The 24,907-nt window shown below is 53.9% G+C and overlaps 3 protein-coding genes across 4 annotated transcripts; 2 read left to right on the forward strand and 1 right to left on the reverse strand.

Annotated features, from left to right (window-relative positions):
* Nucleotides 1–33: 33 nt before the first annotated feature.
* AKR7A2 (aldo-keto reductase family 7 member A2) lies at nt 34–5,003 on the forward strand. Its single transcript, XM_058039550.1, has 7 exons — nt 34–250; nt 1,076–1,263; nt 1,762–1,866; nt 2,383–2,479; nt 2,571–2,670; nt 2,990–3,119; nt 4,521–5,003. Exons 1-7 carry the CDS (start codon nt 43–45, stop codon nt 4,680–4,682), a joined length of 990 nt encoding a protein of 329 aa, XP_057895533.1. The 5' UTR covers nt 34–42; the 3' UTR covers nt 4,683–5,003.
* A 384-nt stretch (nt 5,004–5,387) lies between these two features.
* Nucleotides 5,388–10,140, reverse strand: MRTO4 (MRT4 homolog, ribosome maturation factor). Its single transcript, XM_058039549.1, has 8 exons — nt 10,074–10,140; nt 9,517–9,575; nt 9,318–9,421; nt 9,153–9,234; nt 8,876–8,943; nt 7,519–7,670; nt 5,861–5,937; nt 5,388–5,685 (listed from the first exon to the last, which is right to left on the reverse strand). Exons 1-8 carry the CDS (start codon nt 10,099–10,101, stop codon nt 5,536–5,538), a joined length of 720 nt encoding a protein of 239 aa, XP_057895532.1. The 5' UTR covers nt 10,102–10,140; the 3' UTR covers nt 5,388–5,535.
* Nucleotides 10,141–10,256: 116 nt separating this feature from the next.
* Nucleotides 10,257–24,298, forward strand: EMC1 (ER membrane protein complex subunit 1). Of its 2 annotated transcripts, XM_058039415.1 has the most exons (24): nt 10,257–10,374; nt 10,483–10,607; nt 11,480–11,545; nt 12,091–12,184; nt 12,771–12,899; nt 13,019–13,145; nt 13,800–13,949; nt 14,587–14,754; nt 15,035–15,106; nt 15,518–15,577; nt 15,787–15,909; nt 16,132–16,228; nt 16,906–17,022; nt 17,357–17,365; nt 17,837–18,036; nt 18,249–18,398; nt 18,736–18,897; nt 19,136–19,255; nt 19,467–19,604; nt 19,917–20,090; nt 21,472–21,682; nt 22,110–22,194; nt 23,048–23,177; nt 23,356–24,298. In XM_058039415.1, the coding sequence occupies exons 1-24, from the start codon at nt 10,274–10,276 to the stop codon at nt 23,533–23,535; spliced, it is 2,988 nt and encodes a 995-aa protein (XP_057895398.1). In that variant the 5' UTR covers nt 10,257–10,273; the 3' UTR covers nt 23,536–24,298. The 2 variants fall into 2 exon arrangements, with proteins under 2 accessions (XP_057895398.1, XP_057895396.1); XM_058039413.1 differs by lacking the exon at nt 17,357–17,365.
* The last annotated feature ends 609 nt before the right edge of the window (nt 24,299–24,907 follow it).

Below are 24,907 nucleotides of genomic sequence, written 5' to 3' on the forward strand. Positions count from 1 at the left end.
GGCCGCGCAGGCGCGATGGCGGTGCGGGCGGCGCGGGCAGCCATGGCGGCGGTGGCGGGCGGCGGGGCCCGGCCCGCGGTGGTGCTGGGCGCGATGGAGATGGGCCGGCGAGCCGGGCCCGAGGCGAGCGCCGAGCTGCTCCGCGCCTTCCTGCGCCGCCGGTACCGCCTCGTCGACACTGCCTTCATGTACGCGGGCGGAGAGTCCGAGCGCATCCTGGGCACGCTGCTGGCCGGCGGCACCGAGCCCGGTAGGGCGGCGGACGGCGGGCTGCCCTCGGGGGAGAGGGGCTGCCCTGAGGAGAAGGGGCTGCTGTGCCAGGCTGACACTGTCCTTGAGAAGAAGGGACTTAGCCAGGGGTCTCCATCTGTGAGGGGAGGGGTCTTTCCTGAGGAGAAGGGATTTCCCTGAGGAGAGGGGACTTGCTGGGAACCGTGCCCTGAGGAGAGGGTGCTCCGTTGAGGAGGGTCGTGCGAGGAGCTCATCTCTTCTGCCAGGCTGACACCGTCCTTGAGGAGACGAGGCTTGGCCAGGACTCGTTCCCTGAGGAGCAGGGTCTTCCCTGTTAGGCTATGCCCTCCCTGAGGAGATGGGACTTCCCTGGGTCTTCCCTGTTAGGCTATGCCCTCCCTGAGGAGATGGCGCTTCCCTGGGCAAGGAGAAAGAGAAGGGTCTTCCCTGCCAGTCTGAGGCCGTTCCCAGCGACAAGGGCCCTCCCCAGAATCCATTCCCTGAGGACAGGGATCTTCCCTGTCTGGCTGACTCCCTCCTTGAGGAAAATGGAGTTGCCCCAGGCCCATCCCCTTAGGACAAGAGTTTTCCCTGCTGATTCCATGCCTGAGGGAAAGGGACCCCTGTGCTAGTGCAGAATCCCAAAACCTTGAGGAGCAGATCTTCCCTGCCTGGGGCAGACCCTCAGTCCCTGCAGAGAAGAGCCCCTTTCAGAGAAGAATCCCCTGATGGGATTCCTGAGCAAAGGCTCCTTCCCTGAAACACCTCAAACACTTATGTCACTTATCCCCACTCCCCTCCTCAAGGTGGAAACATCCTTGCTCATTCCTCCTCTCTCTGCCAGTGGAAGTGGCCACCAAGGCCAACCCGTGGGACGGGAAGACGCTGAAGGCGGAGAGCGTGCGCTCCCAGCTGGACACGTCCCTGGAGAGGCTGCAGAGGACGAGTGTGGAGCTCTTCTACCTCCACGCTCCTGACCACGGCACCCCGGTGGAGGAAACCCTGCGTGCCTGCAACGAGCTGCACAAAGAGGTGAAGTGCAGAGTCCAAGGCTGGACAATCCTTGATTCCCTCCTTCTCACTGCTTTTTTTAAACCAGGGCTGCTTGTTGTGCTCATCTGCAGCTCTGGGTTTGTGCAGCTCTGTGAAGGGGAGCAGAGCTGAGCAGCCACTGTTCTTTGTGCGCTCACGTGGTGCACTTTGTTCCCAAGAGCTCTTGGAACATCTGGACTTTGCTTCCAGCCCTGTTAACAGTCTGGGTTAAGATTAGTGCTGCTAATGGGTAAAGAATTCCTGAGTTTCATTTATCTGGTTATATCATTTAAACTAGAAGGTGTGAATTCCAAATGAACAGAAAATGGGGAATATTTTTGTCATGTCTTAATAATTCATAGTCTGTCAGAAAAGGGAGACAGGAATTAACCCTTCTGGACTAAAATTTGTGTCCTTTTCACTGTACCCATCTTGTGCTGTCTGGGTCCAGATGAACTTTGAAACACTGGCTGTGAATTCCCTTTTATTCCTCTGCAGGGGAAGTTTAAAGAGCTTGGCCTGTCAAACTACGCCTCATGGGAGGTGGCAGAAATCTGCACCATCTGCAAGTACAACAACTGGGTGATGCCAACTGTGTACCAGGTGAGGGAGGAGGGAGGCTTGGGTCTGGGCTCCCCAAATCTAGCACCAGCCCCAGTGTGCCAGATAGAAACACAGAAGGAATCTGCTGCAGTTAGTCTGGGAAGTCACAGAGTCACTGAGGTTGGGAACAACCTCCAGTCCCAGCTGTGCCCAGTGCCCACCTTGTCACCCAACCCAGAGCTCTGAGTGCCACGTCCGGGCCTTCCTTTGACACCTCCAGGGATGGGGACTCCACCACCTCCCTGGGCAGCCCCTTCAAGGCCTGAGCACCCTTTCAGCGAGGAAGTTCAGGAAGCTGAGGGAGATCACTGCTCAGAAACAGCTCAGAAACAGCTCAGCGACTCCCCTGCCATGGAACTTCAGTTATTTACAGTCCTTCAGCGAGTCTGTTCCCAAGCAAATCATCACCTTGTGTGACCTGAGAACGCTCTCTGGGATGGGCATTGCCAGGGAGGGGTGGGAAGGGGCAGCAGCTGTGCCCTGAGCTCTGTGTGAGGCCTCTCCCACCCCGTGCAGGGAATGTACAACGCGACCACGCGCCAGGTGGAGGCCGAGCTGTTCCCCTGCCTCAGGCACTTCGGGCTGCGCTTCTACGCCTACAACCCGCTGGCAGGTACAGGGACAAGGCTGGGGACAGAGCTCTGAGGAGTGGGGGCTCTGCAGAGCCAGCCCAACCCCAAAACTGCTGCTCCCTTCCCTCCCAGGGGGGCTGCTGACCGGCAAGTACAAGTACGAGGACAAGGACACGCGCCAGCCCACCGGGAGGTTTTTTGGGAATGACTGGGCTCAGGCCTACAGGGACAGGTATGTCCTGAGCTGACAGACCAGCAGGAGTGGCTGCATGAAAACAAAACCACTCTGATAGTCAGCTGAGAGGAAGCAGAATTGACCAGAGCTTGGGGTTGTGTCAGCACACGTGGTTGGGGCTGTGGTGTGTGACTGAGCTCTGCAGGGTGGGCTTTAGGCTCAGCTTCCTCACAGCTCCCAAGGGAGACTGCAGAAGTCCTCAGAGGCTACAAAGAGTTGTATGAGGCTTCCTGAAAGCCTTTTGATTGGAATATAGATGTACCACTGACTAGAGGTCCCAAGGGCAGTAACTATGATTTTTTTTTTTTTTTGGCAGGTACTGGAAAAAACACAATTTTGAGGGAATTGCACTGGTAGAAAAAGCTCTGAAAGAGGCTTATGGCTCCTCTGCACCCAGCCTGGCCTCTGCTGCTCTGCGCTGGCTCTACCACCACTCCAAACTGCAGGTGAGAGCTTGGCTGGGCACTGCTGCCATGACCCACAAACAGAGAAATTTCAGCATAGGTGTCTTTTAATCCCATGGCATTGTGGCATTCCAAAGTGAATATTGCTGTACAGACTCTGGCAGGCAGCAGGAGTGAGGCAGCTCTGCCTTTTCCCATGTGGTCAGAGCTGGAACCTTTAAGTGGAAGATTTTAGGTGCCAGTTACTGGGATCCTGGCTTCCCTGCAAGGAGAGGACTGACCTTTCACTGGACTAGGAACCTCATGCTTAGAATTCCTGATGTTCCCCAAATGTTCTTCCAGCCCATCATAAAGTAGGATTTGGCAGCTTCTGAGGATTTGGGGTGCCTTGGGAACGTCCTGGCCTAGTGAGCAGAATTTGTGGTGTCAGTTGCTTAATTCCTGGAGCACCCCAAGGAGATGGGTGAGATCAGCTCCAAAACACCACCCCTGGTTCCTGAGTGGGTTAATCTGAGCTGTTTCCAGTGGAAAGGGAAGGCATTCTGCAGAAACCTGGGGGCTTTACTCAGCCTTTGAACAACAGCACAAGGACAGAAGGAGTTCTAGCCCCAGCCCAACAAGGACAAAGGTGTCCCTCAGGTTTTCTCCAGCCCCAAATGCTGCTCTGTGTGTAGAACTGTCCCTCAGGAATCCCAGCTGCACAGCCACCCCAGCCTGGCCCTGCTGTACCTTTCTTCAGGAGTTCTTTAGTGGAAAGAAATGCTTTGTTTGGCCCACAGTACTCAGGACATGAACTTCCTTTTGGGATCAGCAACCCTTCTTCCCATGTGTATTGGAAAAAAGGCTCCCAGTATTACCAGTTAGATTGTGCCTGGGCCAGTCTGACCCTCGCTGCTGGGCCAAAGGCAGCAGCTGTGGTGTGTCACCCCAGAGATACCTTGGCTTGCTGGTGGTTGCAGCTGGGCACTGAACAAGTCCAGGCTGGTTAGGAACCCCGTTTACCTCAGGAGGAATGGCTTCAGGTGATGGTGAAGAGAAAAAGGAGAGGATTCTGCTGGAGGGTTTAATGTCCAGAGGTTTATTCCATGGTTACAGAGGTCTGAACGTGAGCAACTGCTCCAACAGAATCCCGGCTGCATGGTCTGATCACCTTTTTAAGCTCAGGGACAGGGGGAGGGGAGGTACAGGTGAGCCACCAACCAGGTGAGAGGGGCAGGGTCTCAGGGGAAGATGACACCCAGACAGGCCAATGACCTCTGGGCATAGGGGCATCCTTTGAACTTGACCAACCACACGAGCCTTGCTGGAATGTTCAGCCTGATTGACAGGACTCACTCAGCATGGGGGCAAGGGGGAAGGGAGAGAGGCATAGGCACACTTGGGGAAATGACCTGGAAGGCCAAAATGGGACATTACAGCACACCACAACACATGTGTTCCCAGGGTTCTCTTGGAGATGCAGTGATCATTGGCATGTCCAACATGGAGCAGCTGGAGCAGAACCTCAACTACAGCGAGGAGGGGCCGCTGCTGCCGCCCGTGGTGCAGGCGTTCGAGCAGGCCTGGAACCTGAGTGCCCACGACTGCCCCAACTACTTCCGCTAGGGAGGGTGGCACACCTGGCACACCTGGCACACCTGGCACAGGCTCAGAACAGCTCCTGCCCACCCTGCCCTCCTACCCACAGCTGGAGGGCTCTGGGGGTTTCCTGAATCAGTGAAGCTTTGTAGGATCCACGCCCGTGCCTTATCCTCCCTGCCAGCCCCTCACTCAGCACCCCCCCCAGCACAGCCCGTGATTCAGGATGCAGCTGATCAGGAAAATGAACACCTTAATGAGGGGAAGGCCCCTGTTCTGCTTTAATGTGAAATCTTAAATAATTAATAGAAGAATAAAATCTCTTTCTAGTGCAGAGCCCATGTCTGACCTGTGCCTGGAACGTGGCATCTCTTTGGCAGCACTTGGGGACTTTGAATCACAGAGTATCAGGATGGTTTGGGTTGGAGAGTCCTTAAATCCCATCTTGTTCCACCCCCACACCTTCCACTATCTCAGGGTGCTCCAAGCCCATCCAGCCTGGCCTTGGACACTGCCAGGGATAAGGCAAAATTCCAAGGGTTGAGCTAAGGATCTTCTGTCTCAGAATAACAAATCTCAGAATAACAAATCTCAGTATCTTTCCCTCTGTGCTCTATCAAAATTCCATTTCATTTACGCCCTTCCTGCCCAGTTTTCGTGTTTGAGCTGGCATTTCCTCAGATCCCAGGATCCACCATCACTAACAGAAGCAACAGCAGCAACAATTGTCTGAAGTTTCACATAGATATTTATATAAATATAAAAAAAAAGCATAGGTAGGTCATTTTCTATAAAGATCATCCCAGTCCAGGTGTACCCAGGGAAGGGAAATATCCTCTTCTTTTTGTCCCTAAAATAGAACTGGCTGGTGGCCAAGCTGTTAGTCCTCATTGCTGTCATCATCATCATCATCCTCCTCTTCCTCCTCCTCTGCTGCATCTCCCACGAGCTTCTGGAAGTCTCCTGTCTCAGAATTCCACAGAAACTTCATGGTGACTTTAAATTCTGCCATCTCATAGCCAAAGAGTTTCTAGGAGAGGACACAAATCCATCATTCCTGCTTTACTGTCTCTGTGCCCAGCCCAGCAAAACATAAATTCCGCTTCCAGGGGGGAAGTGGAGCAAAGCAGGAACCAAAATAATTGCTGCTGGGTTTTAGGAGATATGTTAATGAGTTATTTTGTGTCAGGGCTGCTGTTACTCACCAGCACTCGGGCCTGTTCTGGGGTGAGAACATCTCCTTCCTTGCACACTTCATAATCTGACAGCAGCGTCACCACTCCTGCAAGCAACACCCTGAAATGGGACCCCAGGCACTGGGGGACCCCTGAAATGGGACCCCAGGCACTTGGGGACCCCTGAAATGGGAGCCCAGGCACTGGGGAACCCCTGAAATGGGACCCCAGGCACTGGGGGCTGCCCTGGAAATGGGACCCCAGGCACTGGGGGACCCCTGAAATGGGACCCCAGGCACTGGGGGACCCCTGAAATGGGATCCCAGGCACTGGGGGACCCCTGAAATGGGATCCCAGGCACTGGGGCTCCACAGGAAATGGATCCCAGGCACTGGGGGACCCCTGGAAATGGGATCCCAGGAACTGGGGGACCCCTGAAATGGGATCCAGACACTGGGGGGACCCCTGAAATGGGACCCCAGGCACTGGGGGCTCTACAGGAAATGGGATCCCAGGCACTGGGGCTCCCCTGAAATGGGATCCCAGGAACCGGGGCTCCCCTGGAAATGGATCCCAGGCACTGGGGCTCCCCTGAAATGGGATCCCAGGAACTGGGGGCTCCACAGGAAATGGGATCCCAGGCACTGGGGGACCCCTGAAATGGGACCCCAGACACTGGGGGACCCCTGAAATGGGACCCCAGGCACTGGGGGACCCCTGAAATGGGACCCCAGGCACTGGGGCTGCCCTGGAAATGGGATCCCAGACACTGGAGGACCCCTGAAATGGGATCCCAGGCACTGGGGAACCCCTGGAAATGGGATCCCAGGCACTGGGGAACCCCTGAAATGGGATCCCAGTAACTGGGGGACCCCTGAAATGGGACCCCAGACACTGGGGGCTGCCCTGGAAATGGGACCCCAGGCACTGGGAGTCCCCTGGAAATGCATCCCAAGCACTGGGGCTCCCCTGGAAATGGCACCCCAGGCACTGGAGGACCCCTGGAAATGGGATCCAGGCACTGGGGGACCCCTGAAATGGGACCCCAGACACTGGGGGCTGTCCTGGAAATGGGACCCCAGGCACTGGGGCTGCCCTGGAAATGGGATCTCAGGCACTGGGGGCTCTCCTGGAAATGGGATCCCAGGCACTGGGGCTCCACAGGAAATGGGATCCCAGGCACTGGGACTGCCCTGGAACATGGGGCAGAGCCAGCACTCCCTCCAACACCACCCACCCCTTGGAGCTGACACCTTCCCATGCAGCATCAGAGCACCCCAAGGAGAGAGATCAGCTCCAAAACCCCACCCCTAGTTCCTGAGTGGGTTCTGAGCTGTTCCCACTGGAAAGGGAAGGCATTCTGCAGAAATCTGGGGGCTTTACTCAGCCTCTGTCATGACTTTGGGAAGAACAGCCCAAGGACAGAAGGAGTTCTAGCCCCAGCCCACAAGGACAAAGGTGTCCCTCAGGTTTCTCCAGCCCCAAAGCTGCTGTGTGTGCAGCAGTGTCCCTCGGTGTCCCCGAGAAGCACAGCCACCCCAGCCTCCCCAAAGCTGCTGTGTGTGCAGCAGTGTCCCTCAGTGTCCCCAGGAGCACAGCCACCTCAGCCTCCCCAAAGCTGCTGTGTGTGCAGCAGTGTCCCTCAGTGTCCCCAGGAGCACAGCCAGCCCAGCCTGGCCCTGCTGTACCTTTCTTCAGCGCCGTGGGCAGCCCCAGCTGCCGCAGCTGCGGCTCCATGGAGTGGGGGAACTGCTCCAGGGGCCCCGTGTCCAGGCTGACCCCGTAGGGAGCCTTGTTCCCAGCACGGGCAAAGTCCAGCTCCCGGAACCTGGAGAACCACCTGGGACACAGGGGGGCAACAGGAGCTTCAGCTGGGGCAGGAACAGCCCTGGGCTCACACAGGGACTGGGCACAGCCTCCTGTGAGAGTCTGTCTGAATTTTCCCTCATCTGCCTCACGATCATCCTTGGGAGACCACTGAAGAGAAGACCCCCCCTGTCTAGAATATCTGGCTCTGAAGGAGAAAGTCACTCACCAAAGGCCCTGAGACCTGAAAGCAGTGTTATTTGTTTTCAGAGGTGTTGTTTGCTCTATGCTAAGAAGGGGGAGCACAGTGCCCATTTGCAACAATAGCCTTGGAAGCTGTCCCACCTCTCGGCCTGGCTGGACTTCTCCTGATTTCTGGGTGTGTCCCACAGCAGACCCTCACCTGTTTTACAACCACCGTGACAGAGAGACTGGGATGTAAGGAGCCTCTCCATCAAGGACTGAGACATGAAACTCCTAAAAGACCCCTTTCCTCCCTCCAAGGACTGGGAACTGAGACCCCAAACCTGGGGGAGGTGTATGGGGGACCAAAGCTGACCAAAGCGAGATGTTTGCCTGCAGGCTGTGACCACTGGAGCAAGAAAACAATGCCTCTCATTTACTGCTGAGAACATGGACTACCTGTTACATCTGTTCCCTATTGTATCTGTTTCTCCCCCCTCGCAATTTTCAGTAATAAAAACCTCTGAGTTAGCCAGAGCCTTTGAGATCTCCCCAGCATAGCAGGCGGACCCTCGACTGGACTGGACCAAAGGATGTCGTCTCTGTGTTGGTAGCTATATCCCCACCCTCTCCTCTCTCTTTCTCTCTCTTTTTCTTTCCCTTAACCCCTCTCTATCACATTTCTGCTGTGGCTATTTCAATAAAACTGCATTTGTTTTGATTATCACTGCAAACCCCCTTGTACCGTGTTGGTTTTTGCACTCTGAGATCACTCCTATGAACCATCAGGTCATCTGTTCACTAGGACAGATCCTGACACCTCCCCAGGGTTTGCTGCTGCTTAGGGAGGTTGTGCTGCCCCTGCATCCCTGGAAGTGCCCAAGGGGGTGCAATGAGGTGGGCTTGAAGGTCCCTCCCAGCCCAAACCCTTCCATGGTTTCTGCTGTCACAGGAGGGGCTGGGAAAGGCCCATGAGAGCATCCCTGCTGTAAGGGAAGCAGCAGGGCTCATTGGGGTTTTGTGGCAATGAAAAGGCTGTGCCAGGCTGGTACTCACTCATCCACCTCGTCCCTGGTGCGGTTGGTGAAGAGCAGCCCCACCTCCCCTCTGAGGTGCTTGCTGACCTGGAAGAAAGGAGCATCCATGGGGACAGGGGAGCAGCAGGGACTCACTGCAGGGCTGCACCCAACAGAGCCCTCCTGGCAGGGCATGGTTGGACCCAGTTAGCACCCCCACAGAAGGGTGACCCCAGGATGTGATTGCAGGATGTTCCCCAGGATGGGGAATGCACCAGGTGAAGCTCTGGGGCACCCAGAGGAAGCTCAGCAGGTACCTTGTGCAGGTTCTCCTTGTACTCGCTGCTCGGCTCCCGGCCCAGCGCCACCATCATCACCTTGTTCTTCCCGAAGAAGATCCTGCCCGGGAGGAGGAGGAGGAGGAAGATCAGCCCTGGAGCTTCCCCCCTTGGGCATCCCCACCCCGCAGCACCCCTGCCCACCTGCTGTGCTTCCAGGCGTTCCGCACATCCTTCAGCTTGTTGTTCCTCATGTTGGCCACCGAGAACACGAAGATGTACTTGTAGGTGTCCACACAGCGCCGCAGCTGCGGGGGAGCCGTTACCGGGACCGGGATGGGCACGGGGGGAACGGGCAGGGCAGGGAGAGGGGACAGGGCAGAGGGCTCGGGGCCAGACTCACCTCGGCGATCAGCGCCTGCTTGGCTTCCAGCCCCTTGCGGGGCGTCCGCGTCAGGGACACTGCGGGGACAGCAGCGGAGAGAGCGTCAGGGATGGAGGGGGGAATGAGGATGGGAGAGGGGACGGAGGATGGAATTGGGGATGGAGGTGGGAATGGAGAATGGGAGAGGGGATGGAGGATGGGAGAGGGGACCGGGAGGGGATGGTAATGGAGAAGGGAGCGGAGATGGGCAAGGAGATAGGGATGGGGTAAAGGACAAGGGAAGGGGACGGGGAGAGGGAATGGGGCGATGGATGGGGCCGAGACATGAGAAAGCGACGGAGAAGGGGACAGGAGTAGGGAAGGGGACGGTGAAGGGGGCGATGAGGGATGGGATCGAGGAATGAGAAAGGGACGGAGAAGGGGGTAGGAGTAGGGAAGGGGGCGATGAAGGATGGGATCCAGGAATGAGAAAGCGACAGGAGAGGGGGCAGGAGTAGGGCAGGGGACAGGGGTGGGGAGGACAGGGATGCGCCCCTCAGGGACTCGGTACAGCCCCGCTCCAGCCCCGCTCGCACCTTTGCGGTCCCGCTTGGACTTGGGCATGGCTCCGCCGTGCTCCGAGGCCCCCGCGCCGCGCGCGGGCTGCCGGGAGCGGCGGGGCTGCCCCACGCGCTGCCTGCGCGCTTCCTGCGGCGCTGGACGCCCTTTCCCCGCTCAGGCGGCGGCGCGGGCAGCCTGTTGGCGCAGAAGGCCCCCGGGCGCCGGGGCCGCTGTCATGGCGGCGGCGCTGCAGTCCGTCCTGCTCCTCTTACCTTTCCTGCTCCTGCTGCCCTTGGCCGCCGCCGTCTACGAGGACCAAGTGGGCAAGTTCGACTGGTGAGTGCCGGGCTCCCGTCGGGTTGGGTCCCCGCTCCCACGGCCAGGCCCCGCGCCCGCCGCGCCGCTCCCGTCCCATTTCAGCGGCGCTGCCGTTCCCTCTCGCAGGAGGCAGCAGTACGTGGGGAAGCTCAAGTTCGCCTCCTTGGAGGCCTCGCAGGGCTCGAAGAAGCTCGTTGTGGCTACGGAGGAGAACGTGGTGGCCGCCCTGAACTCGCGGAGCGGCGAAATCCGTGAGTGGCCGCTTTGAGGGTCACTGTGGGGTGCCGGTGTTTAACTCTGACGGCCCCTGTGGGGTGCTGGGTTTAACTCTGACGGTCCCTGCGGGTGCCGGTGTTTAAATCAGGGTCCTTGAGGGGTGCCGGTGTTTAACTCATGGTCACTGTGGGGTGCCAGGGTTTTACTCAGGATCTCTGCGGTGCCGGTGTTTAGCTCCGAAGGTCACTGCCGGTGCCGGTGTTTAACTCAGGGTCACTGTGGGGTGCCGGGGTTTAACTCCGAAGGTCACTGCCGGTGCCGATGTTTAACTTTGAGGGTCACTGAGGGGTGCCGGTGTTTAACTCGGGGTCCCTGCGGTGCCGGGGTTTAACTCTGAGGGTCCCTGCGGGTGCCTTTGGTTTAACGCTGCCGTGCGGCCCCGGCGGGCGGGAAGGCTCTCCCGGTGGCTCACAGCCGTGTCTGAGGGTCGGCTCTGTGAGCAGCCCGGGTTTAACCCCTGTGTGAGGGCTGGCTCTGTGAGCAGCGGGGTTTGAGGTTTGGCTCTGTGAGCAGCAGGGTTTAACCCCTGTCTGAGGGCCGGCTCTGTGAGCAGCCCGGGTTTAACCCCTGTCTGAGGGCTGGCTCTGTGAGCAGCCGGGGTTTAACCCCTGTCTGAGGGCCGGCTCCGTGGGCAGCCCGGGTTTAACCCCTGTCTGAGGGCCGGCTCCGTGGGCAGCCCGGGTTTAACCCCTGTCTGAGGGCCGGCTCTGTGAGCAGCAGGGTTTAACCCCTGTCTGAGGGCTGGCTCCGTGGGCAGCCGGGGTTTAACCCCTGTCGGTGAAGCAGGAACGCCTCTGCCGGCACAAACGCCCTCCCCTTTTCTCTCCCCTTGCTCTGTCTCTCGCAGTGTGGCGCCATGTGGACAAGGGCACCGCGGAAGGAGCCATCGATGCCATGCTGATCCACGGGCAGGGTAAGGCTGTGATAGATGAGTAATGCACAATTAACAGACAAGTGTAATGTATACATGCTAAGAAAAGTTTTATAGATTTATATTTTTACCCCCTAGTGTGGTTATCAAGGAACAGCTGGGGCTGCGACATTTGGGGGGTTGTCACTATGGAGCACCTGAGCTCCAGTCAGGATTTGAGGAAGAGATCTCCACCACTGGACAGCGAGGAAGGGGTGGATGGACAGAACTTTGGGAGGGAGGGGTTAAAGGGTTAAAAGGCCAAACCCTCATTGTGTGGGTGAGCACACGGTGGGGAAAATCCTTTGCTCCTGGGGAAAATCCTCTGGCACTGGCTCCTGGCACTGTAGCCTTTTCTCTATTCAGCCTTCTGTTGTATTTTTGATAAGGTTTAATGAACCTTTCTCAGTTTCTGCAAAGTGAGTGTCTGTTTCTCACAGTGCCAGGGCTGGGGGGGCTCCTGGGGTGTGGAGCCAGCCTTGGAGCACAGGCTGGGCATCCCTTTGCTGGGTGCCAGCCCCGTGTTTGTCCCCTCCCCTCCTCCCCAGATGCCATCACCGTGTCCAACGCTGGGCGGATTCTGCGCTCCTGGGAGACCAACATTGGGGGCTTGAACTGGGAAACCTCCCTGGACACTGGCAGGTGGGAGCTCCTGCCTGCAGGGTTTGCTCTCCTTGGAGGGCTGCTCTGGGAAGGAAAAAACAGGTCATGGACTCAATCTGGGCTTGCATTGTAGAGAAAGATTAGTCAGATGTAAAGGTTCCAGAGCAAATTTTGGGCGAATTCTTTGTGAATGGCTGAACCTTGCAGAGAATCACTGAGGTGGGAAAAGCCCTCTCAGATCATCAAGTCCAAGCTGTGACAATCTCCACCTTGTCCCCAGCCCAGAGCACTGAGTGCCATGTCTAGGACACCTCCAGGGATGGGGACTCCAGACCTCTTTAGGCAGCCCCTTCTAATGCTTGACAGCCCTTTCCATGCAAAAATTCCTCCTGGTGTCCACCCTGAGGCTGTTCCCTCTCCTCCTGTCCCTGTTCCCTGGGAGCAGACCCTGACCCCCCAGCTGTCCCCTCCTGTCAGGAACTGTGCAGAGCCACAAGGGCCCCCTGAGCCTCCTTTGCTCCAAGCTGAGCCCCTTCCCAGCTCCCTCAGCCTCTCCTGGTGCTCCAGCCCTTTCTCAAGGGTAAAATAGGAAAATAATTCCCTAACTGCTGGTGCCTGTGCTCAGTTTCCAGGGGGCTGCCCTGGTGGGGCTCCCTGAGGCAGTGAAGTACGTGGCAGTGCTGAAGAAGGCAGCCCTGTCCCTGCACTACCTGTCCAACGGGCACCAGAAGTGGGTGGAACACCTGCCTGAAAGGTGAGAACCCCTCCAAGGAGAGCTGTGAGCCCCTGGCACGGGGCTGCCCCTGCCTTGTGCTGCTGCAGACTGCAGTGTGAGTGGGAGGGTGGTGCTTCATGGCTGCTCCTGTGTTGCAGTGAGAGCACTCAGTACGAGCTGCTGTACTCGCGTGGCACCGGGGTGATCCACGTGGTTGGCATCGTGCCCCAGAGCCACCTGAGCGTGCTGACCTTCAGCGTGGAGGATGGGGAAATCACCAGACAGGTAGGGCAGCCAGAGTGCTCAATGTAGGGGGATAGAATATAGTAAATAAAGGTAGTATAGAAAGTAATCTTACCCCCTAAAGAGTTGCAGCTGGGTTAATTATTGAGGATTAGGAGCAGGCCTGATGGTAACAGGACACAGCTGTAGGCAATAAGAAGAGTGTTGTAAAAGAGTGGATTGGTTGGTTGAGGGGAACTGGAGTCAGTTTACTGCAGGGACAAGGAAGAGTCAGTGCCTAGAGGAGCTGCCTTCAAGAAACATCAAAACTCTAGCAATATGGAACCCTTGCAATGTAATCACAATAGAACTCTTGCACTATAGACAACAGCTGGATTTGATGTGAACAAATGCACTTCCAACCCTGTGGTGTGGTGGGCAGAGAAATCAATTGTTGTGCCACAGAGACCCGTCCCTTTCCCTGAGGCATTGCCTCCACACCAGGGATTCCATGGCTGAATGCCCTGGAAGCCAAACTGAGGCAGGCTGGCAGCTGTTAGCCAAGATTATCCACAACCCTCAGGCTGACAGGTAGTTTTTCTCAGCTGGGACTAAAAAGAACTGACTTGCCTTGCCTGTGTGCTGTGCAGGCTGTGTGCTGTGCAGGCTGTGTGCTGTGCAGGCTGTGTGCTCTGAGCTGGCTGTGTCTCTCTGCAGGTGAGGGTGGCAGCCCCGTGGCTGGGGGCTCTGCAGGGCCCCTGTGCCATGGTGGGGGAGGCTGTGCTGGTGTGTGTGGACACAGCCACACGTTCCCTGCACGTCTGTGCCCTGGACACGGAGCAGGACATGAGGAGCATCCCTCTGCAGGTGAGCACTGCTGCCATTCCTCACCCAGCTGCAGCTGGTTCCCTGTGGTGACAGCCTGGTCACAGAGAGACAAAGCTAGATAAATAAGTTTTCCTGGAATCAGCCTGGGAAATGTGAGGGAGCTGGAGAGAGAGAATTCTAAACAATCTGCACCTGGTGTTTGTAATAAGCTGTGTTGCTTATAAGTTTCTTTACCAAAGGGTGGCTTCTTAATTAGCCAATGGGATGATGTTTTAATTAAAGGCCCAGTCAGGTCCACCTGTAGTGAATTAGGGTATAAAAAGCACTGGGTTTCTTAATAAAGTGAATTAGCCTTTTGTGAATGTCTTGAGAGTCTCTGTCACTCATTACCTGGTCCTGACCCGTTATGGTGACATCTCCCCAGTCTGTTGGTGAACTGGGGGGTGATTGGAGATGATGGGTCATGCTCTGTGAATTGAGGGGAGGGTGGTAAATCTTTTTGTCTGTTCTTCCTTCTGGGTCAATGTCTTCTGAGCTTTGCTCCAGTGGTGCCTCAGCCTTTCCTGCTCCTGCTCTGCCCCCTGACTCAGGGGATCTCTGGCTGCTGCTGAGGGGAGGGAGCTGTTGGTCCCACTGCAGGATGGCTCCCCAGCACATGTGCTTGTCTCCCCTGCAGTCCCTGGAGCTGGAGTTTGCAGATGACTTCCAGGCCAGGATCTTGGCCACTCAGCCCAGTGTCACCGGCGCCTCACGGACTCAGTTCTTCCTGCAGCTGTCCCCAAGCCACTTCTCCCTGCTGCAGTACAAGCAGGGGCTGCTCAGCCACCTCCGGGACTTCCAGCAGGTGAGAGATGGACCAGGGACAGCTGAGCATCCTTCACCCTGCTGGGCCAGCTCAGGAACTCTGGGCACCATGGCTCAAAAACTTTTAGCAGCTCAACTGCTCCCATCTTTAGGAGAAGTAGAATTTTTCCTGTATATACAATTTTAAATTTGGCTGTGACAGTTCACCTGCTTTTAATTTCACTGTGGTTTTATTTACTTCACAAGCACTTTTTGGTGAGGTTTGGGGGTTTCTTGAAGGTGTTTTTAATGATTTCTTGCTATTTTATTTCCCTTTCCAGGCAGCTCTAGTGAGTTTTGCAACGACTGGGGAGAAGACGGTGGCTGCTGTGCTGACATGCAGGAATGAACTGGTGAGCACAGTTCCTGTCCTCTGGGAGCAGCCCAGCTCTGGGGATGTGCTCTGGGGCTGGGCTCCACTGGGGTTTCACAGGCCCAGGGATGGGGAGCCCCTTGAGGAAGAGGAGGATTTGATAAGTTTCAGTGATAACACAAGCAGGGCTTGATTATGTCCAGCTCAGTGAGTATCCTGTTTCAGCCCTGTGGAAGGTGGGCATGTGCCAAGGAATTGGCTTTCCTGATCCACAGAGGATTTCAGTTCTTGGGGATATCAAACATACTTTATTTTTATCAGAACAGGGCAGAGCTGTTTCCTGCCTGATATCACAGGCAAGCTGAGATTTGTCAGGCAATTGAAAACCTAATTTTTTTTTACTTTACTGGTGTCTGAAGCCATGTTACATCTCCTCTCATCCTCACTTCAGAAACCTGGAATCTCTGATGGGCTCCAAGCTGGCAGCACTCTGGAGGATGCCCGCAGGCAGGTATGGGGTGCTCTTGTTCCCAACTTCTTGTCAGTCCATTTTATTCCTTCACCTGCAGGAGCAGAATGACAGAGCTCTTACACCAGCTCTACAACCTAAAAGCACAGCCTAAAAATATCCTGAAGCCCCAGTTTTTGGTGGGGATGGAATCCTGCTGCAGGATTTGGTGTGGTGTGGGTGTAACCCCTGTTTTCTGCCCACTGCTACAGGATTCCTTAACCTGCTCCAATCAAACCTACAACATAAACCTCTACCTGGTTGAGACTGGGCAAAGATTGTTGGACACCACAATCACCTTCACCCTGGAGCAAGGAGGGGCCAAGCCACAGCAGGTGAGCAGGGAGGGGTTATTTCAGTGCTCCTCCTTCCCTGGTTTGGCAGCCAAGGGGAAAAGCATTCCAGGGATCTTGGAATTTTTCCAAGGGAAAAAGCATTCCAGGGATTACAGCATCACTTTGCTCTGGTTTCACCTGATTTCTTCTGTCTTCAAGGAGATGATGTGATCATTAATTTTGCTGTTTCCTTGCCTTTGTTTTGTTTTGTTTCTTTCCCAGCTGTACATCCAGGTTTTCCTGAAGAAGGATGACTCCGTGGGCTATCGAGCCCTGGTGCAGACAGAGGACCACATGCTCATGTTCCTGCAGCAGCCAGGTGACTCCCAAAAGCAGCTTCCTCCCTTTGTAACAGTCACCAGGAGAAAATTCTGTGGTCTCAAGGGTTGAATTTCATCATTACTTTCCTTGGAAACTGAAAAAATTAATTTAACTCTCCTGAGTCTCACAAAAGACACAGGAGACTCTTTCACCCTCACCTGGACAAACAATTCTGCCCTGCTTTGTGTGGGCAGAGCCTTTGGATTTCAGAGGCTTTCTGCAAATTTCAAAACTCTTTTTGTAGGATGAGAGTGTAAGTTCTGTTGTGGATCTTCCTCAGAGATTTTCAGAAATCTCATGGCAAAAATGTTAATTTGCAGAAAGGGTTGAAAGTCCCATCTCAGCAACAGGAATTTTGTGGGGCTCTAAAGGAATCCAGGGGTTCACACTGTGAATCTCTTGTTTTAAATAGTCTCAATGACTGAACCCTTTTAAAGCACCAGATTGCTTTTACTGATCCTGAGGTTTTCTTCCTAGAAGTGGCTCCTGTTGCATGAAGTACTGATCTTTTATGAAATAATTAAGTTAATTATACTAGATATTAATACACTTTTTGCATTTTATTTAGAGGTGATTGCATTTCAGGGTTGCACTGAAAGATACTCTAATACTGAGTGAGTCAATTCCCAAATATTGAGTTGATTTTTCCAATATTCTGCTCTTATTTCTTTGCAGGAAAAGTTGTGTGGAGTAGAGAGGAGTCACTGGCAGAGGTGGTGAGCTTGGAGATGGTGGATCTGCCTCTGACAGGAGCACAGGCTGAGCTGGAGGGAGAATTTGGAAAAAAAGCAGGTAAGTTTAACAGAGTTACCTCTGTGAGTTGGTTTTCCTTCCTAAATAAATGTGTTTATTGTTTTCTTTTTACTCTGAGATGAGAGATTAATTTAAATCTCTACTGATGCCAATTAAAATGAGCAGAAATAAACCCTTTTCTGTCTAAACTTTGGAAATCCAACCCAGATAACATGAATATATTACATTGTTACATTAAAAAAAAAATCATCAGCAGTAGGAGGGATTTTTGGTCATGTCTCCTGACTGTTTTTTGTGGCTCTTTCTGGAAGACTCGTTTCCAATAGGTTTTTTTTTTGCTTTGTTTTGTCTTTCCTTGCTGTCCTGGATGCAGCCATCCAAGGTAACCCCACCCTGCATGGAGTGTGCTCTGCTCCTGCCCAAAGCTTCTGGTGCCACTGCTCCCCTCTGCTTGCTCTCCTCAGGGGTGAAACAGAGTTGAAATCTGGTGTTTTGGTTACTTTAAGAATTTGAATACAAACCCCGATTGGGCAGAATGAAGGATTTTTAATTGCTCTGAGGGATTTCTGTAGAGGTGGGGGAGCTGTAGGTGGGCACAGTGAGAAGGAACACAAAATCCTCTGCATGAAGGTTTGCTCTCAGTCTATCAGGGCATATTTTGCAATGAGTGTGGAGTGGGAAAGGTTGGGAAATGCCAGAATCTGTGACAGAAATGGCAACTGTAAGTCACTGCAGAGGGGGAGGCAAGGAGCCAGCCCAGGTTTGTGCATGGCAGCGTTTGACAGCACAGTTTCAGCTCTGGGATGGGGTGGGTGTGATTTCCCTCCTGCTCTCACTGTGGTGCCCCTTGCAGATGGTTTGCTGGGAATGTTCCTGAAAAGACTCTCATCCCAGCTCATCCTGCTGCAAGCCTGGACTGCCCATCTCTGGAAGATGTTCTACGATGCCAGGAAGCCCCGGAGCCAGATTAAAAATGAGATTAACATTGACAATTTGGCCAGAGACGAGTTCAACCTCCAGAAAATGATGGTGATGGTCACTGCCTCAGGCAAGGTGAGGAGGCCAGGGCAGGAATCTGTTTCCAGGCTGGAGCAAAGCTCTGAACTGGGCAGAAATGATGGGAAGATGCACAGGATGTTTGTGGTGGCTTTAAAGGGAGACTAAGACTCAGCTTTCTTAGGGATGTGACAGGGATGTCATGCTTGAATGGGAGAGGTGTTTCCTAAACTTTGGCTTTCCTATGTTTCCCATGTGTTTTTCCTCAGCTTTTTGGCATTGAGAGCAGTTCTGGCACCATCCTGTGGAAGCAATACCTCAGGAATGTGCGACCAGGCTCCTCCTTCAAGCTGATGGTGCAGAGAACAACAGCCCATTTCCCCCACCCTCCACAGTGCACTCTGCTTGTCAAGGACAAGGTGAGGCCCTTTCCTGCCCCTCCATGGGCATGGAAATTGCCCTTGGACAGGGCAGTAAAACCATCTTCTTGGGCATCATCTGCTTGTCACTGATGTGGGCATGGCAGGGGAGAAAGATCTGGAGGGAAGCAGACACAGAAGCCTTGGGATGATCGTGGCTGTTGTGGACAAATACAGGATAAATGTTTGGACAAATGTGTGTTTCCAAACAGATTATTTTCAGCATGGAGTAGCTGAACACAGAGTATGAATTGTCAACAACACTAGCAAGTAAGAGTTAAAAAACTACTCTTTTTTTTTGGACTTAAACAGGGCAAGTTTTGCCTCTTTTTTTCAGGAAACCAAGATGAGTTTTCTGTACGTTTTTAACCCCATCTTTGGGAAGAGAAGCCAGGTAGCTCCTCCTGTTCTGAAACGTCCCATCCTCCAGACTTTGCTTCTGCCCATTATGGATCAAGACTATGCCAAAGTGCTGCTGCTGATTGATGATGAGTACAAGGTAAATTGTTTTGCCTGGAGGCAATTTTCTTTTACATTCAGGTTAATTATTCCCCTCCCTTTTGGAACAAGATATGGAAAAAAAATGCCATTGAGCCACATTTCACACAAAACTATGAGGTTATTCTGGTAAGACTGACCTTATCTTGATAAACACGTTAGAAATGATCTTTCTGGTTCATTCTGGGGTGGAGGTTTTGTCTGTATCAGTTGTTTTTAAGCTAATTTTTCTTTTCCAGGTTACACCTTTCCCAGCCACTAAAAATGTCCTTCGCCAGTTAGAAGAAATAGCCCATTCCATCTATTTTTACCTAGTTGATGCTGAGCAAGGAAAACTCTCTGGATTCAGGCTGAAAAAGGTATGGAAGGCCCATTGCACTTCCCTGAATGCCCTGTGGATAACGGCAGATCTCAGTTTCCTTCGTGGAGCTTTGCTCTGCTGAACCTTCAGCCTCAAAACGCACTGAAGGAATTGGGAAATCCCAAAGCAAGGGGAAATCTGCATCCTGCTGGTGGAGATGGTGTCCTTGAAAGGTGAGATCCAAGCTCCCACATGCTTTTTCCCTGCAGGACCTGAGCACAGAGGAGAGCTGGGAGGTGGCCATCCCCACGGAGGTGCAGAGGATTGTGGCTGTCAAGGGGAAGAGGTCCAACGAGCACGTGCACTCCCAGGGCCGCGTGATGGGCGACCGCAGCGTCCTCTACAAGGTGCTGCTGGCTTTTTGTTGAGGGTTTATCCCATGGGAGGATCCCAGTGTACCATTCCCTGCATTGGGATGAGCTGCCTGGTGGTGCCAGTTTTCTTTCTGGGCAGCAATGTCTCTGTGGAAGAACGCTCACTTTGATGTTTTAATGCAGCAGTTAAGTCAGTCAAAGTCTGAAATTGTGGAAATAGCAGCTTGATTTCTTGAGGTGATTTATGCTAATTGGTTCACAACATGCCCAATGCCAGATGAAGAGAAGGAAGGAGGTGTCTGTGGCACTGACAGGGGGTCTCAGCTGTTTCTCCTCCATCCCTAGTCCCTGAACCCCAACCTGCTGGCCGTGGTGACCGAGAGCACGGACACGCACCACGAGCGCACCTTCATCGGGATCTACCTCATGGACGGGGTCACGGGCAGGATCATCCACTCCTCCGTGCAGAAAAAGGCCAAGGGGCCCGTGCACATGGTGCACTCTGAGAACTGGGTGGTGGTAAGCTGCTGCTTCTTTGGGGTACCCCTAAAATCACCTGCTGGAGAATGGTAAGGTGGTAAAAAGCAGTGACCTGTAATGTATTGGAAAAAGGCTCCCAATATTACCAGTTAGATTGTGCCTGGGCCAGTCTGACCCTCGCTGCTGGGCCAAAGGCAGCAGCTGTGGTGTGTCACCCCAGAGATACCTTGGCTTGCTGGTGGTTGCAGCTGGGCACTGAACAAGTCCAGGCTTGTTAGGAACCCCGTTTACCTCAGGAGGAATGGCTTCAGGCGATGGTGAAGAGAAAAAGGAGAGGATTCTGCTGGAGGGTTTAATGTCCAGAGGTTTATTCCATGGTTACAGAGGTCTGAACGTGAGCAACTGCTCCAACAGAACCCGGCCACATGGTCTGATCACCTTTTTAAGCTCAGGGACAGGGGGAGGGGAGGTACAGGTGAGCCACCAACCAGGTGAGAGGGGCAGGGTCTCAGGGGAAGATGACACCCAGACAGGCCAATGACCTCTGGGCACAGGGGCATCCTTTGAACTTGACCAACCACACGACGCCTTGCTGGAATGTTCAGCCTGATTGACAGGACTCACTCAGCATGGGGGCAAGGGGGAAGGGAGAGAGGTATAGGCACACCTGGGGAAATGACCTGGAAGGCCAAAATGGGACATTGCAGCACACCACAACAGTAATGAAGGTCCTTCGTGGTGCAAATATGACAAAATACTCGTGTAATGGCAGATCTGACAGTTCTGTAAGTTTAACAAATTAGCATAGTGTCACAGTTTGACACTGGCACAATGCCAGTGCCCCCATGGAAATACATTCTCCCTGGTGTCTGCTGTGAGATGTGACCAGGAATAGAGCAAAGCAGGCTCCAGCTTAGGGATAAAGAAAAAAACTTTTTAAACCTACAACTATATGTAAAAAAAATCACACAGAATATTCAAATCTGAACACCTATTGGTTTGACTACAGCATCCCAAAAAACTCACTTCCTCTCAAACCAGGACACATACTTAAAAACCATCCAGTTAGAGGCTCAGTGAATGAAGTAATCCCTCCCTTTCAATTCTGGCCTCACTGAAGCCCCCCCTAGCTTCTAGCTCCTCATTTATTATGGCTGTGATAGAGAATGAGATGTCCTTGGGTCACTATGTAGCAAAGACTAAATCAGATTCCAGCAAGATTTGCTTATTGTTCTAAAACCTAAGGGAGGACTAGGAAGGTGCTACAGTTGCTTAAGGAGCTATGTAACTATTTAATAGTAATCTACAGAGCTACATATGTATGGAAAACGGATAAAAAGCCAAAATCTTTGTGGCATGGAGGCAGTTTTTAGTGGGATTATTGGATATTCCCTGATCCCCCTGGGACTCCTGCTTGCAGTACCAGTACTGGAACACCAAGGCCCGGCGCAACGAGTTCACGGTGCTGGAGCTCTACGAGGGCACAGAGCAGTACAATGCCACAGCCTTCAGCTCCCTGGACCGCCCCATCCTGCCCCAGGTGCTGCAGCAATCCTACATTTTCCCCTCTGCCATCAGTGCCATGGAGGCCACCATCACTGAGAGGGGCATCACCAGCCGCCACCTGCTCGGTGAGTGCCTGCTCGGGGAAAGGGGAGCTCTGAAATCCAGCAAAATGCACTCTGCTGCCAAAAAGTCCTGCCTGGGGTTGTGCTGGACTCATGGAAGTGCAGGGATAAGCACCAGGAGTGTGTCTGTGTTGGCTGTCAGAAAATGCTGGCAGGAATGGCCATGAGGTGCTCCTTCCAGAGCAGCAATGGCCATAAACTAAAACCCAGTGAGCTTCACCCCAACATGAGGAAGAGCTTTTCCTTGAGGGTGGCAGAGCAGTGGCACAGGTGCCCAGGGAGGGTCTGGAGCCATTCCAAACCCACCTGGATGCATTCCTGAGTCACCTGCTCCTGGTCCACCCTGCTTGGGTGATCCCTAGAAGACCCTTCCAACCCTGGCTTTTCTGGCATTCTGTGATTTTTGTGATGCTTTTCCTTTAATGCACAGTTGGGCTTCCCTCTGGGGCCATCCTGTCCCTTCCCAAGGCCCTGCTGGACCCTCGGCGCCCAGAGATCCCCACGGAGCAGAGCAGGTGGGGAGGGATGAGAACCTCTGGCTCTGGAGAGGGATGAGAACCTCTGGCTCTGGGGAGGGATGAGAACCTTCTGGGCTCTGGGGAGGATTGAGAACCTTCTGGGCTTTGGGGAGGGATGAGAACCTTCTGGGCTCTGGGGAGGATTGAGAACCTCTGGCTCTGGGGAGGGATGAGAACCTTCTGGGCTCTGGAGAGGGATGAGAACCTCTGGCTCTGGGGAGGGATGAGAACCTTCTGGGCTCTGGGGAGGATTGAGAACCTTCTGGGCTTTGGGGAGGATTGAGAACCTTCTGGGCTCTGGGGAGGATTGAGAACCTCTCTCTCTCTTCTGGGCTCTGGGGAGGATTGAGAACCTTCTGGGCTCTGGGGAGGATTGAGAACCTCTCTCTCTCTTCTGGGCTCTGGGGAGGGCTGGATTTGTATGAAGAGGAGCAACCTGTCCTGCCTGGACTCAGAGGAGTCTTGGCACAGAATGAGGGGAAGCTCCTTCAGCTCAGAGGTTGGATTTGATGATCTTGGAGGTCTTTCCCAAGCTGGAGGATTCTGTGTTTCTGTTCCCAGTCTGTGGTGATGGGATGCATTTGTCTGTGTTACAGCAGGTCAGTGGTTAAAGCAGCCTGGTGTCTGTATTCTCAGGGAGGAGCACTCAGAGGAAATGGATTTTTGAGTTACACTTACTTGTAAAACTTTACCTGATACATCTGATTTTCATCATGCAGCAGTAATGAACCTGCACTGGGCAAAGCTCCCAGATTTGCTGGTTTAGGGTAACTTTTGGTAATCAGGAGACACTGGTGGCACCTGCTGTGTGCTGCCTGGCTGGGGTTTGGTGTCTCATGGTGCCTTGCAGGGAGGAGAACCTGATCCCCTACTCACCAGACGTGCAGATCCACGCTGAGAGGTTCATCAACTACAACCAGACCATCTCCAGGATGAGGGGCATTTACACAGCCCCCTCTGGCCTCGAGTCCACCTGCTTGGTGAGTGCAGGGGGGAGGGAAGGTGCAATTTGGGGGTGGATCTGAATCCTGTAACTCCCATAACAGCTGCTCACAGTATAACCATCCCTCCTTTCTGTTCTAACTGTCACCCTGAGGGGATCATTTGGGGTTTTATGCTCCAAGCTGCACCCCCCAGCTCCTGCTCTGCCCCCTGCAGGTTGTGGCCTATGGGCTGGACATCTTCCAGACCCGGGTGTACCCCTCCAAGCAGTTTGATGTGCTCAAGGATGACTATGACTACGTGCTCATCAGCAGTGTCCTCTTTGGGCTGGTCTTTGCCACCATGATCACCAAGAGACTGGCCCAGGTGAAGCTGCTCAACAGGGCCTGGCGCTGAGGGAGGGATCCCAGCCCCCCCCCAGGGATGGACCCACAGGCCTCTGTTCCACTGGGCTGGAAGAGATTTGTGAGGAAAAGAGATTTGTGAGGAAAAGCTGCTGGAGGAATGAAACCTGCCCTGCCCACGTGTGTCCTGCGAGGAGAAATGGAAGAGATGAAAAAGAGAGACTTTTTAATCTGGTCTGACTGAAAAAGGAGCTCCCAAACCTCCCTGAAAGCCCCAAAATCAATGTCTCCCTGGTGTTGGTGAAGAGAACCCTGAGGATGTGTGTCCTGCTCATTCTCAGCTCACCCTTGCTGTCAGCTGTGCCTCACATCTGGCAGAGAGAGGAGAGTTGTTTGTGCCAGGTGTGCCCCACCTCTGGCAGAGACAGGAGAGTTTCTCCTGCTGTGAGGAACAGACCTTGGGTGATTTCTGCAGGAAAATGTTGGGATTTGGGTGTCTGGCAGTAGGAAAGGGTCTCATGGAGCCACTGACAAAGCTGCAGAGTGAGGGAAGAATTTGAACCTAAAGCCTCTCCATGTTCTTTATTTATTATGACAACATCAGCTCCTTGCCATTTATTTCTAAGTTTTCCTGCATTTTTTTTGTGTCCAGAAATGATGTTAAGGTGGGGTGGTTCAGGGGGAGGAGCCTCTCAGCGTTTCCAGCGGGCTCACAGCTCTGAGCACTGTAAATTTTAACATCGAGTTTGTCCCCGGGAGTGGCTGTGTCCCCCACACCCCCAGGGTCCAGATCTCAAAATAAAGCTGAGCAGGGAGCGGGTTTGGGCTACTGAAGTGATTCTTGGGCTATTTGAGGGGCTCGGGGGGTATTTAAGTGGGCATTTGTGGCTTTTTGAGTGGGTTTGGAGGATATTTAGGTGTTTTCTAGCAGTTACTTAGGTGAGGTTTTTTGGGGCTGTTTAGGTGGGGGTTGGGGGTTACTTAGGTGGATTTTGGGGATATTCAGGTGCGTCTTGGGGGGCTGTTGAGATGTGTTTTGGGGAGCACTGAGGTGGGTTTTGTGGCTGTTTAAGTGGTTTTATGGGGCTATTTCAGTGGGTTTCGAGCTACTTAAGTGGGATTTTTGGCTGTTTAAGTGAGGTTTTATAGGTATTTACGTGGGGATGGCGTTGTTTCCTTATTGAAGTGTTTTGGGGTACTCCTGAAGCGGTTTTTTCCGCTATTCGCTGTTTTTGGGGTTTTCGGACGATCCCTCGGGCCGCTCCGAGCCCTCCCTGCCCCGGGGCAGCCGCGGGGGCGGGGCGCTCGCACAGCGCATGCGCGGAGCACCGCCCCGCCTTCCCCGCGCCGCGCACGCGCCGCGCGCCAAAAGTTGCTGACTCACGCAGTGCGCACGCGCCCGCGCCGCGGGCCAATGGGGCGGC

This window comes from Melospiza georgiana, chromosome 22 (genome assembly GCF_028018845.1).
Source record: "Melospiza georgiana isolate bMelGeo1 chromosome 22, bMelGeo1.pri, whole genome shotgun sequence".
NCBI classification, from domain to species: domain Eukaryota; kingdom Metazoa; phylum Chordata; class Aves; order Passeriformes; family Passerellidae; genus Melospiza; species Melospiza georgiana.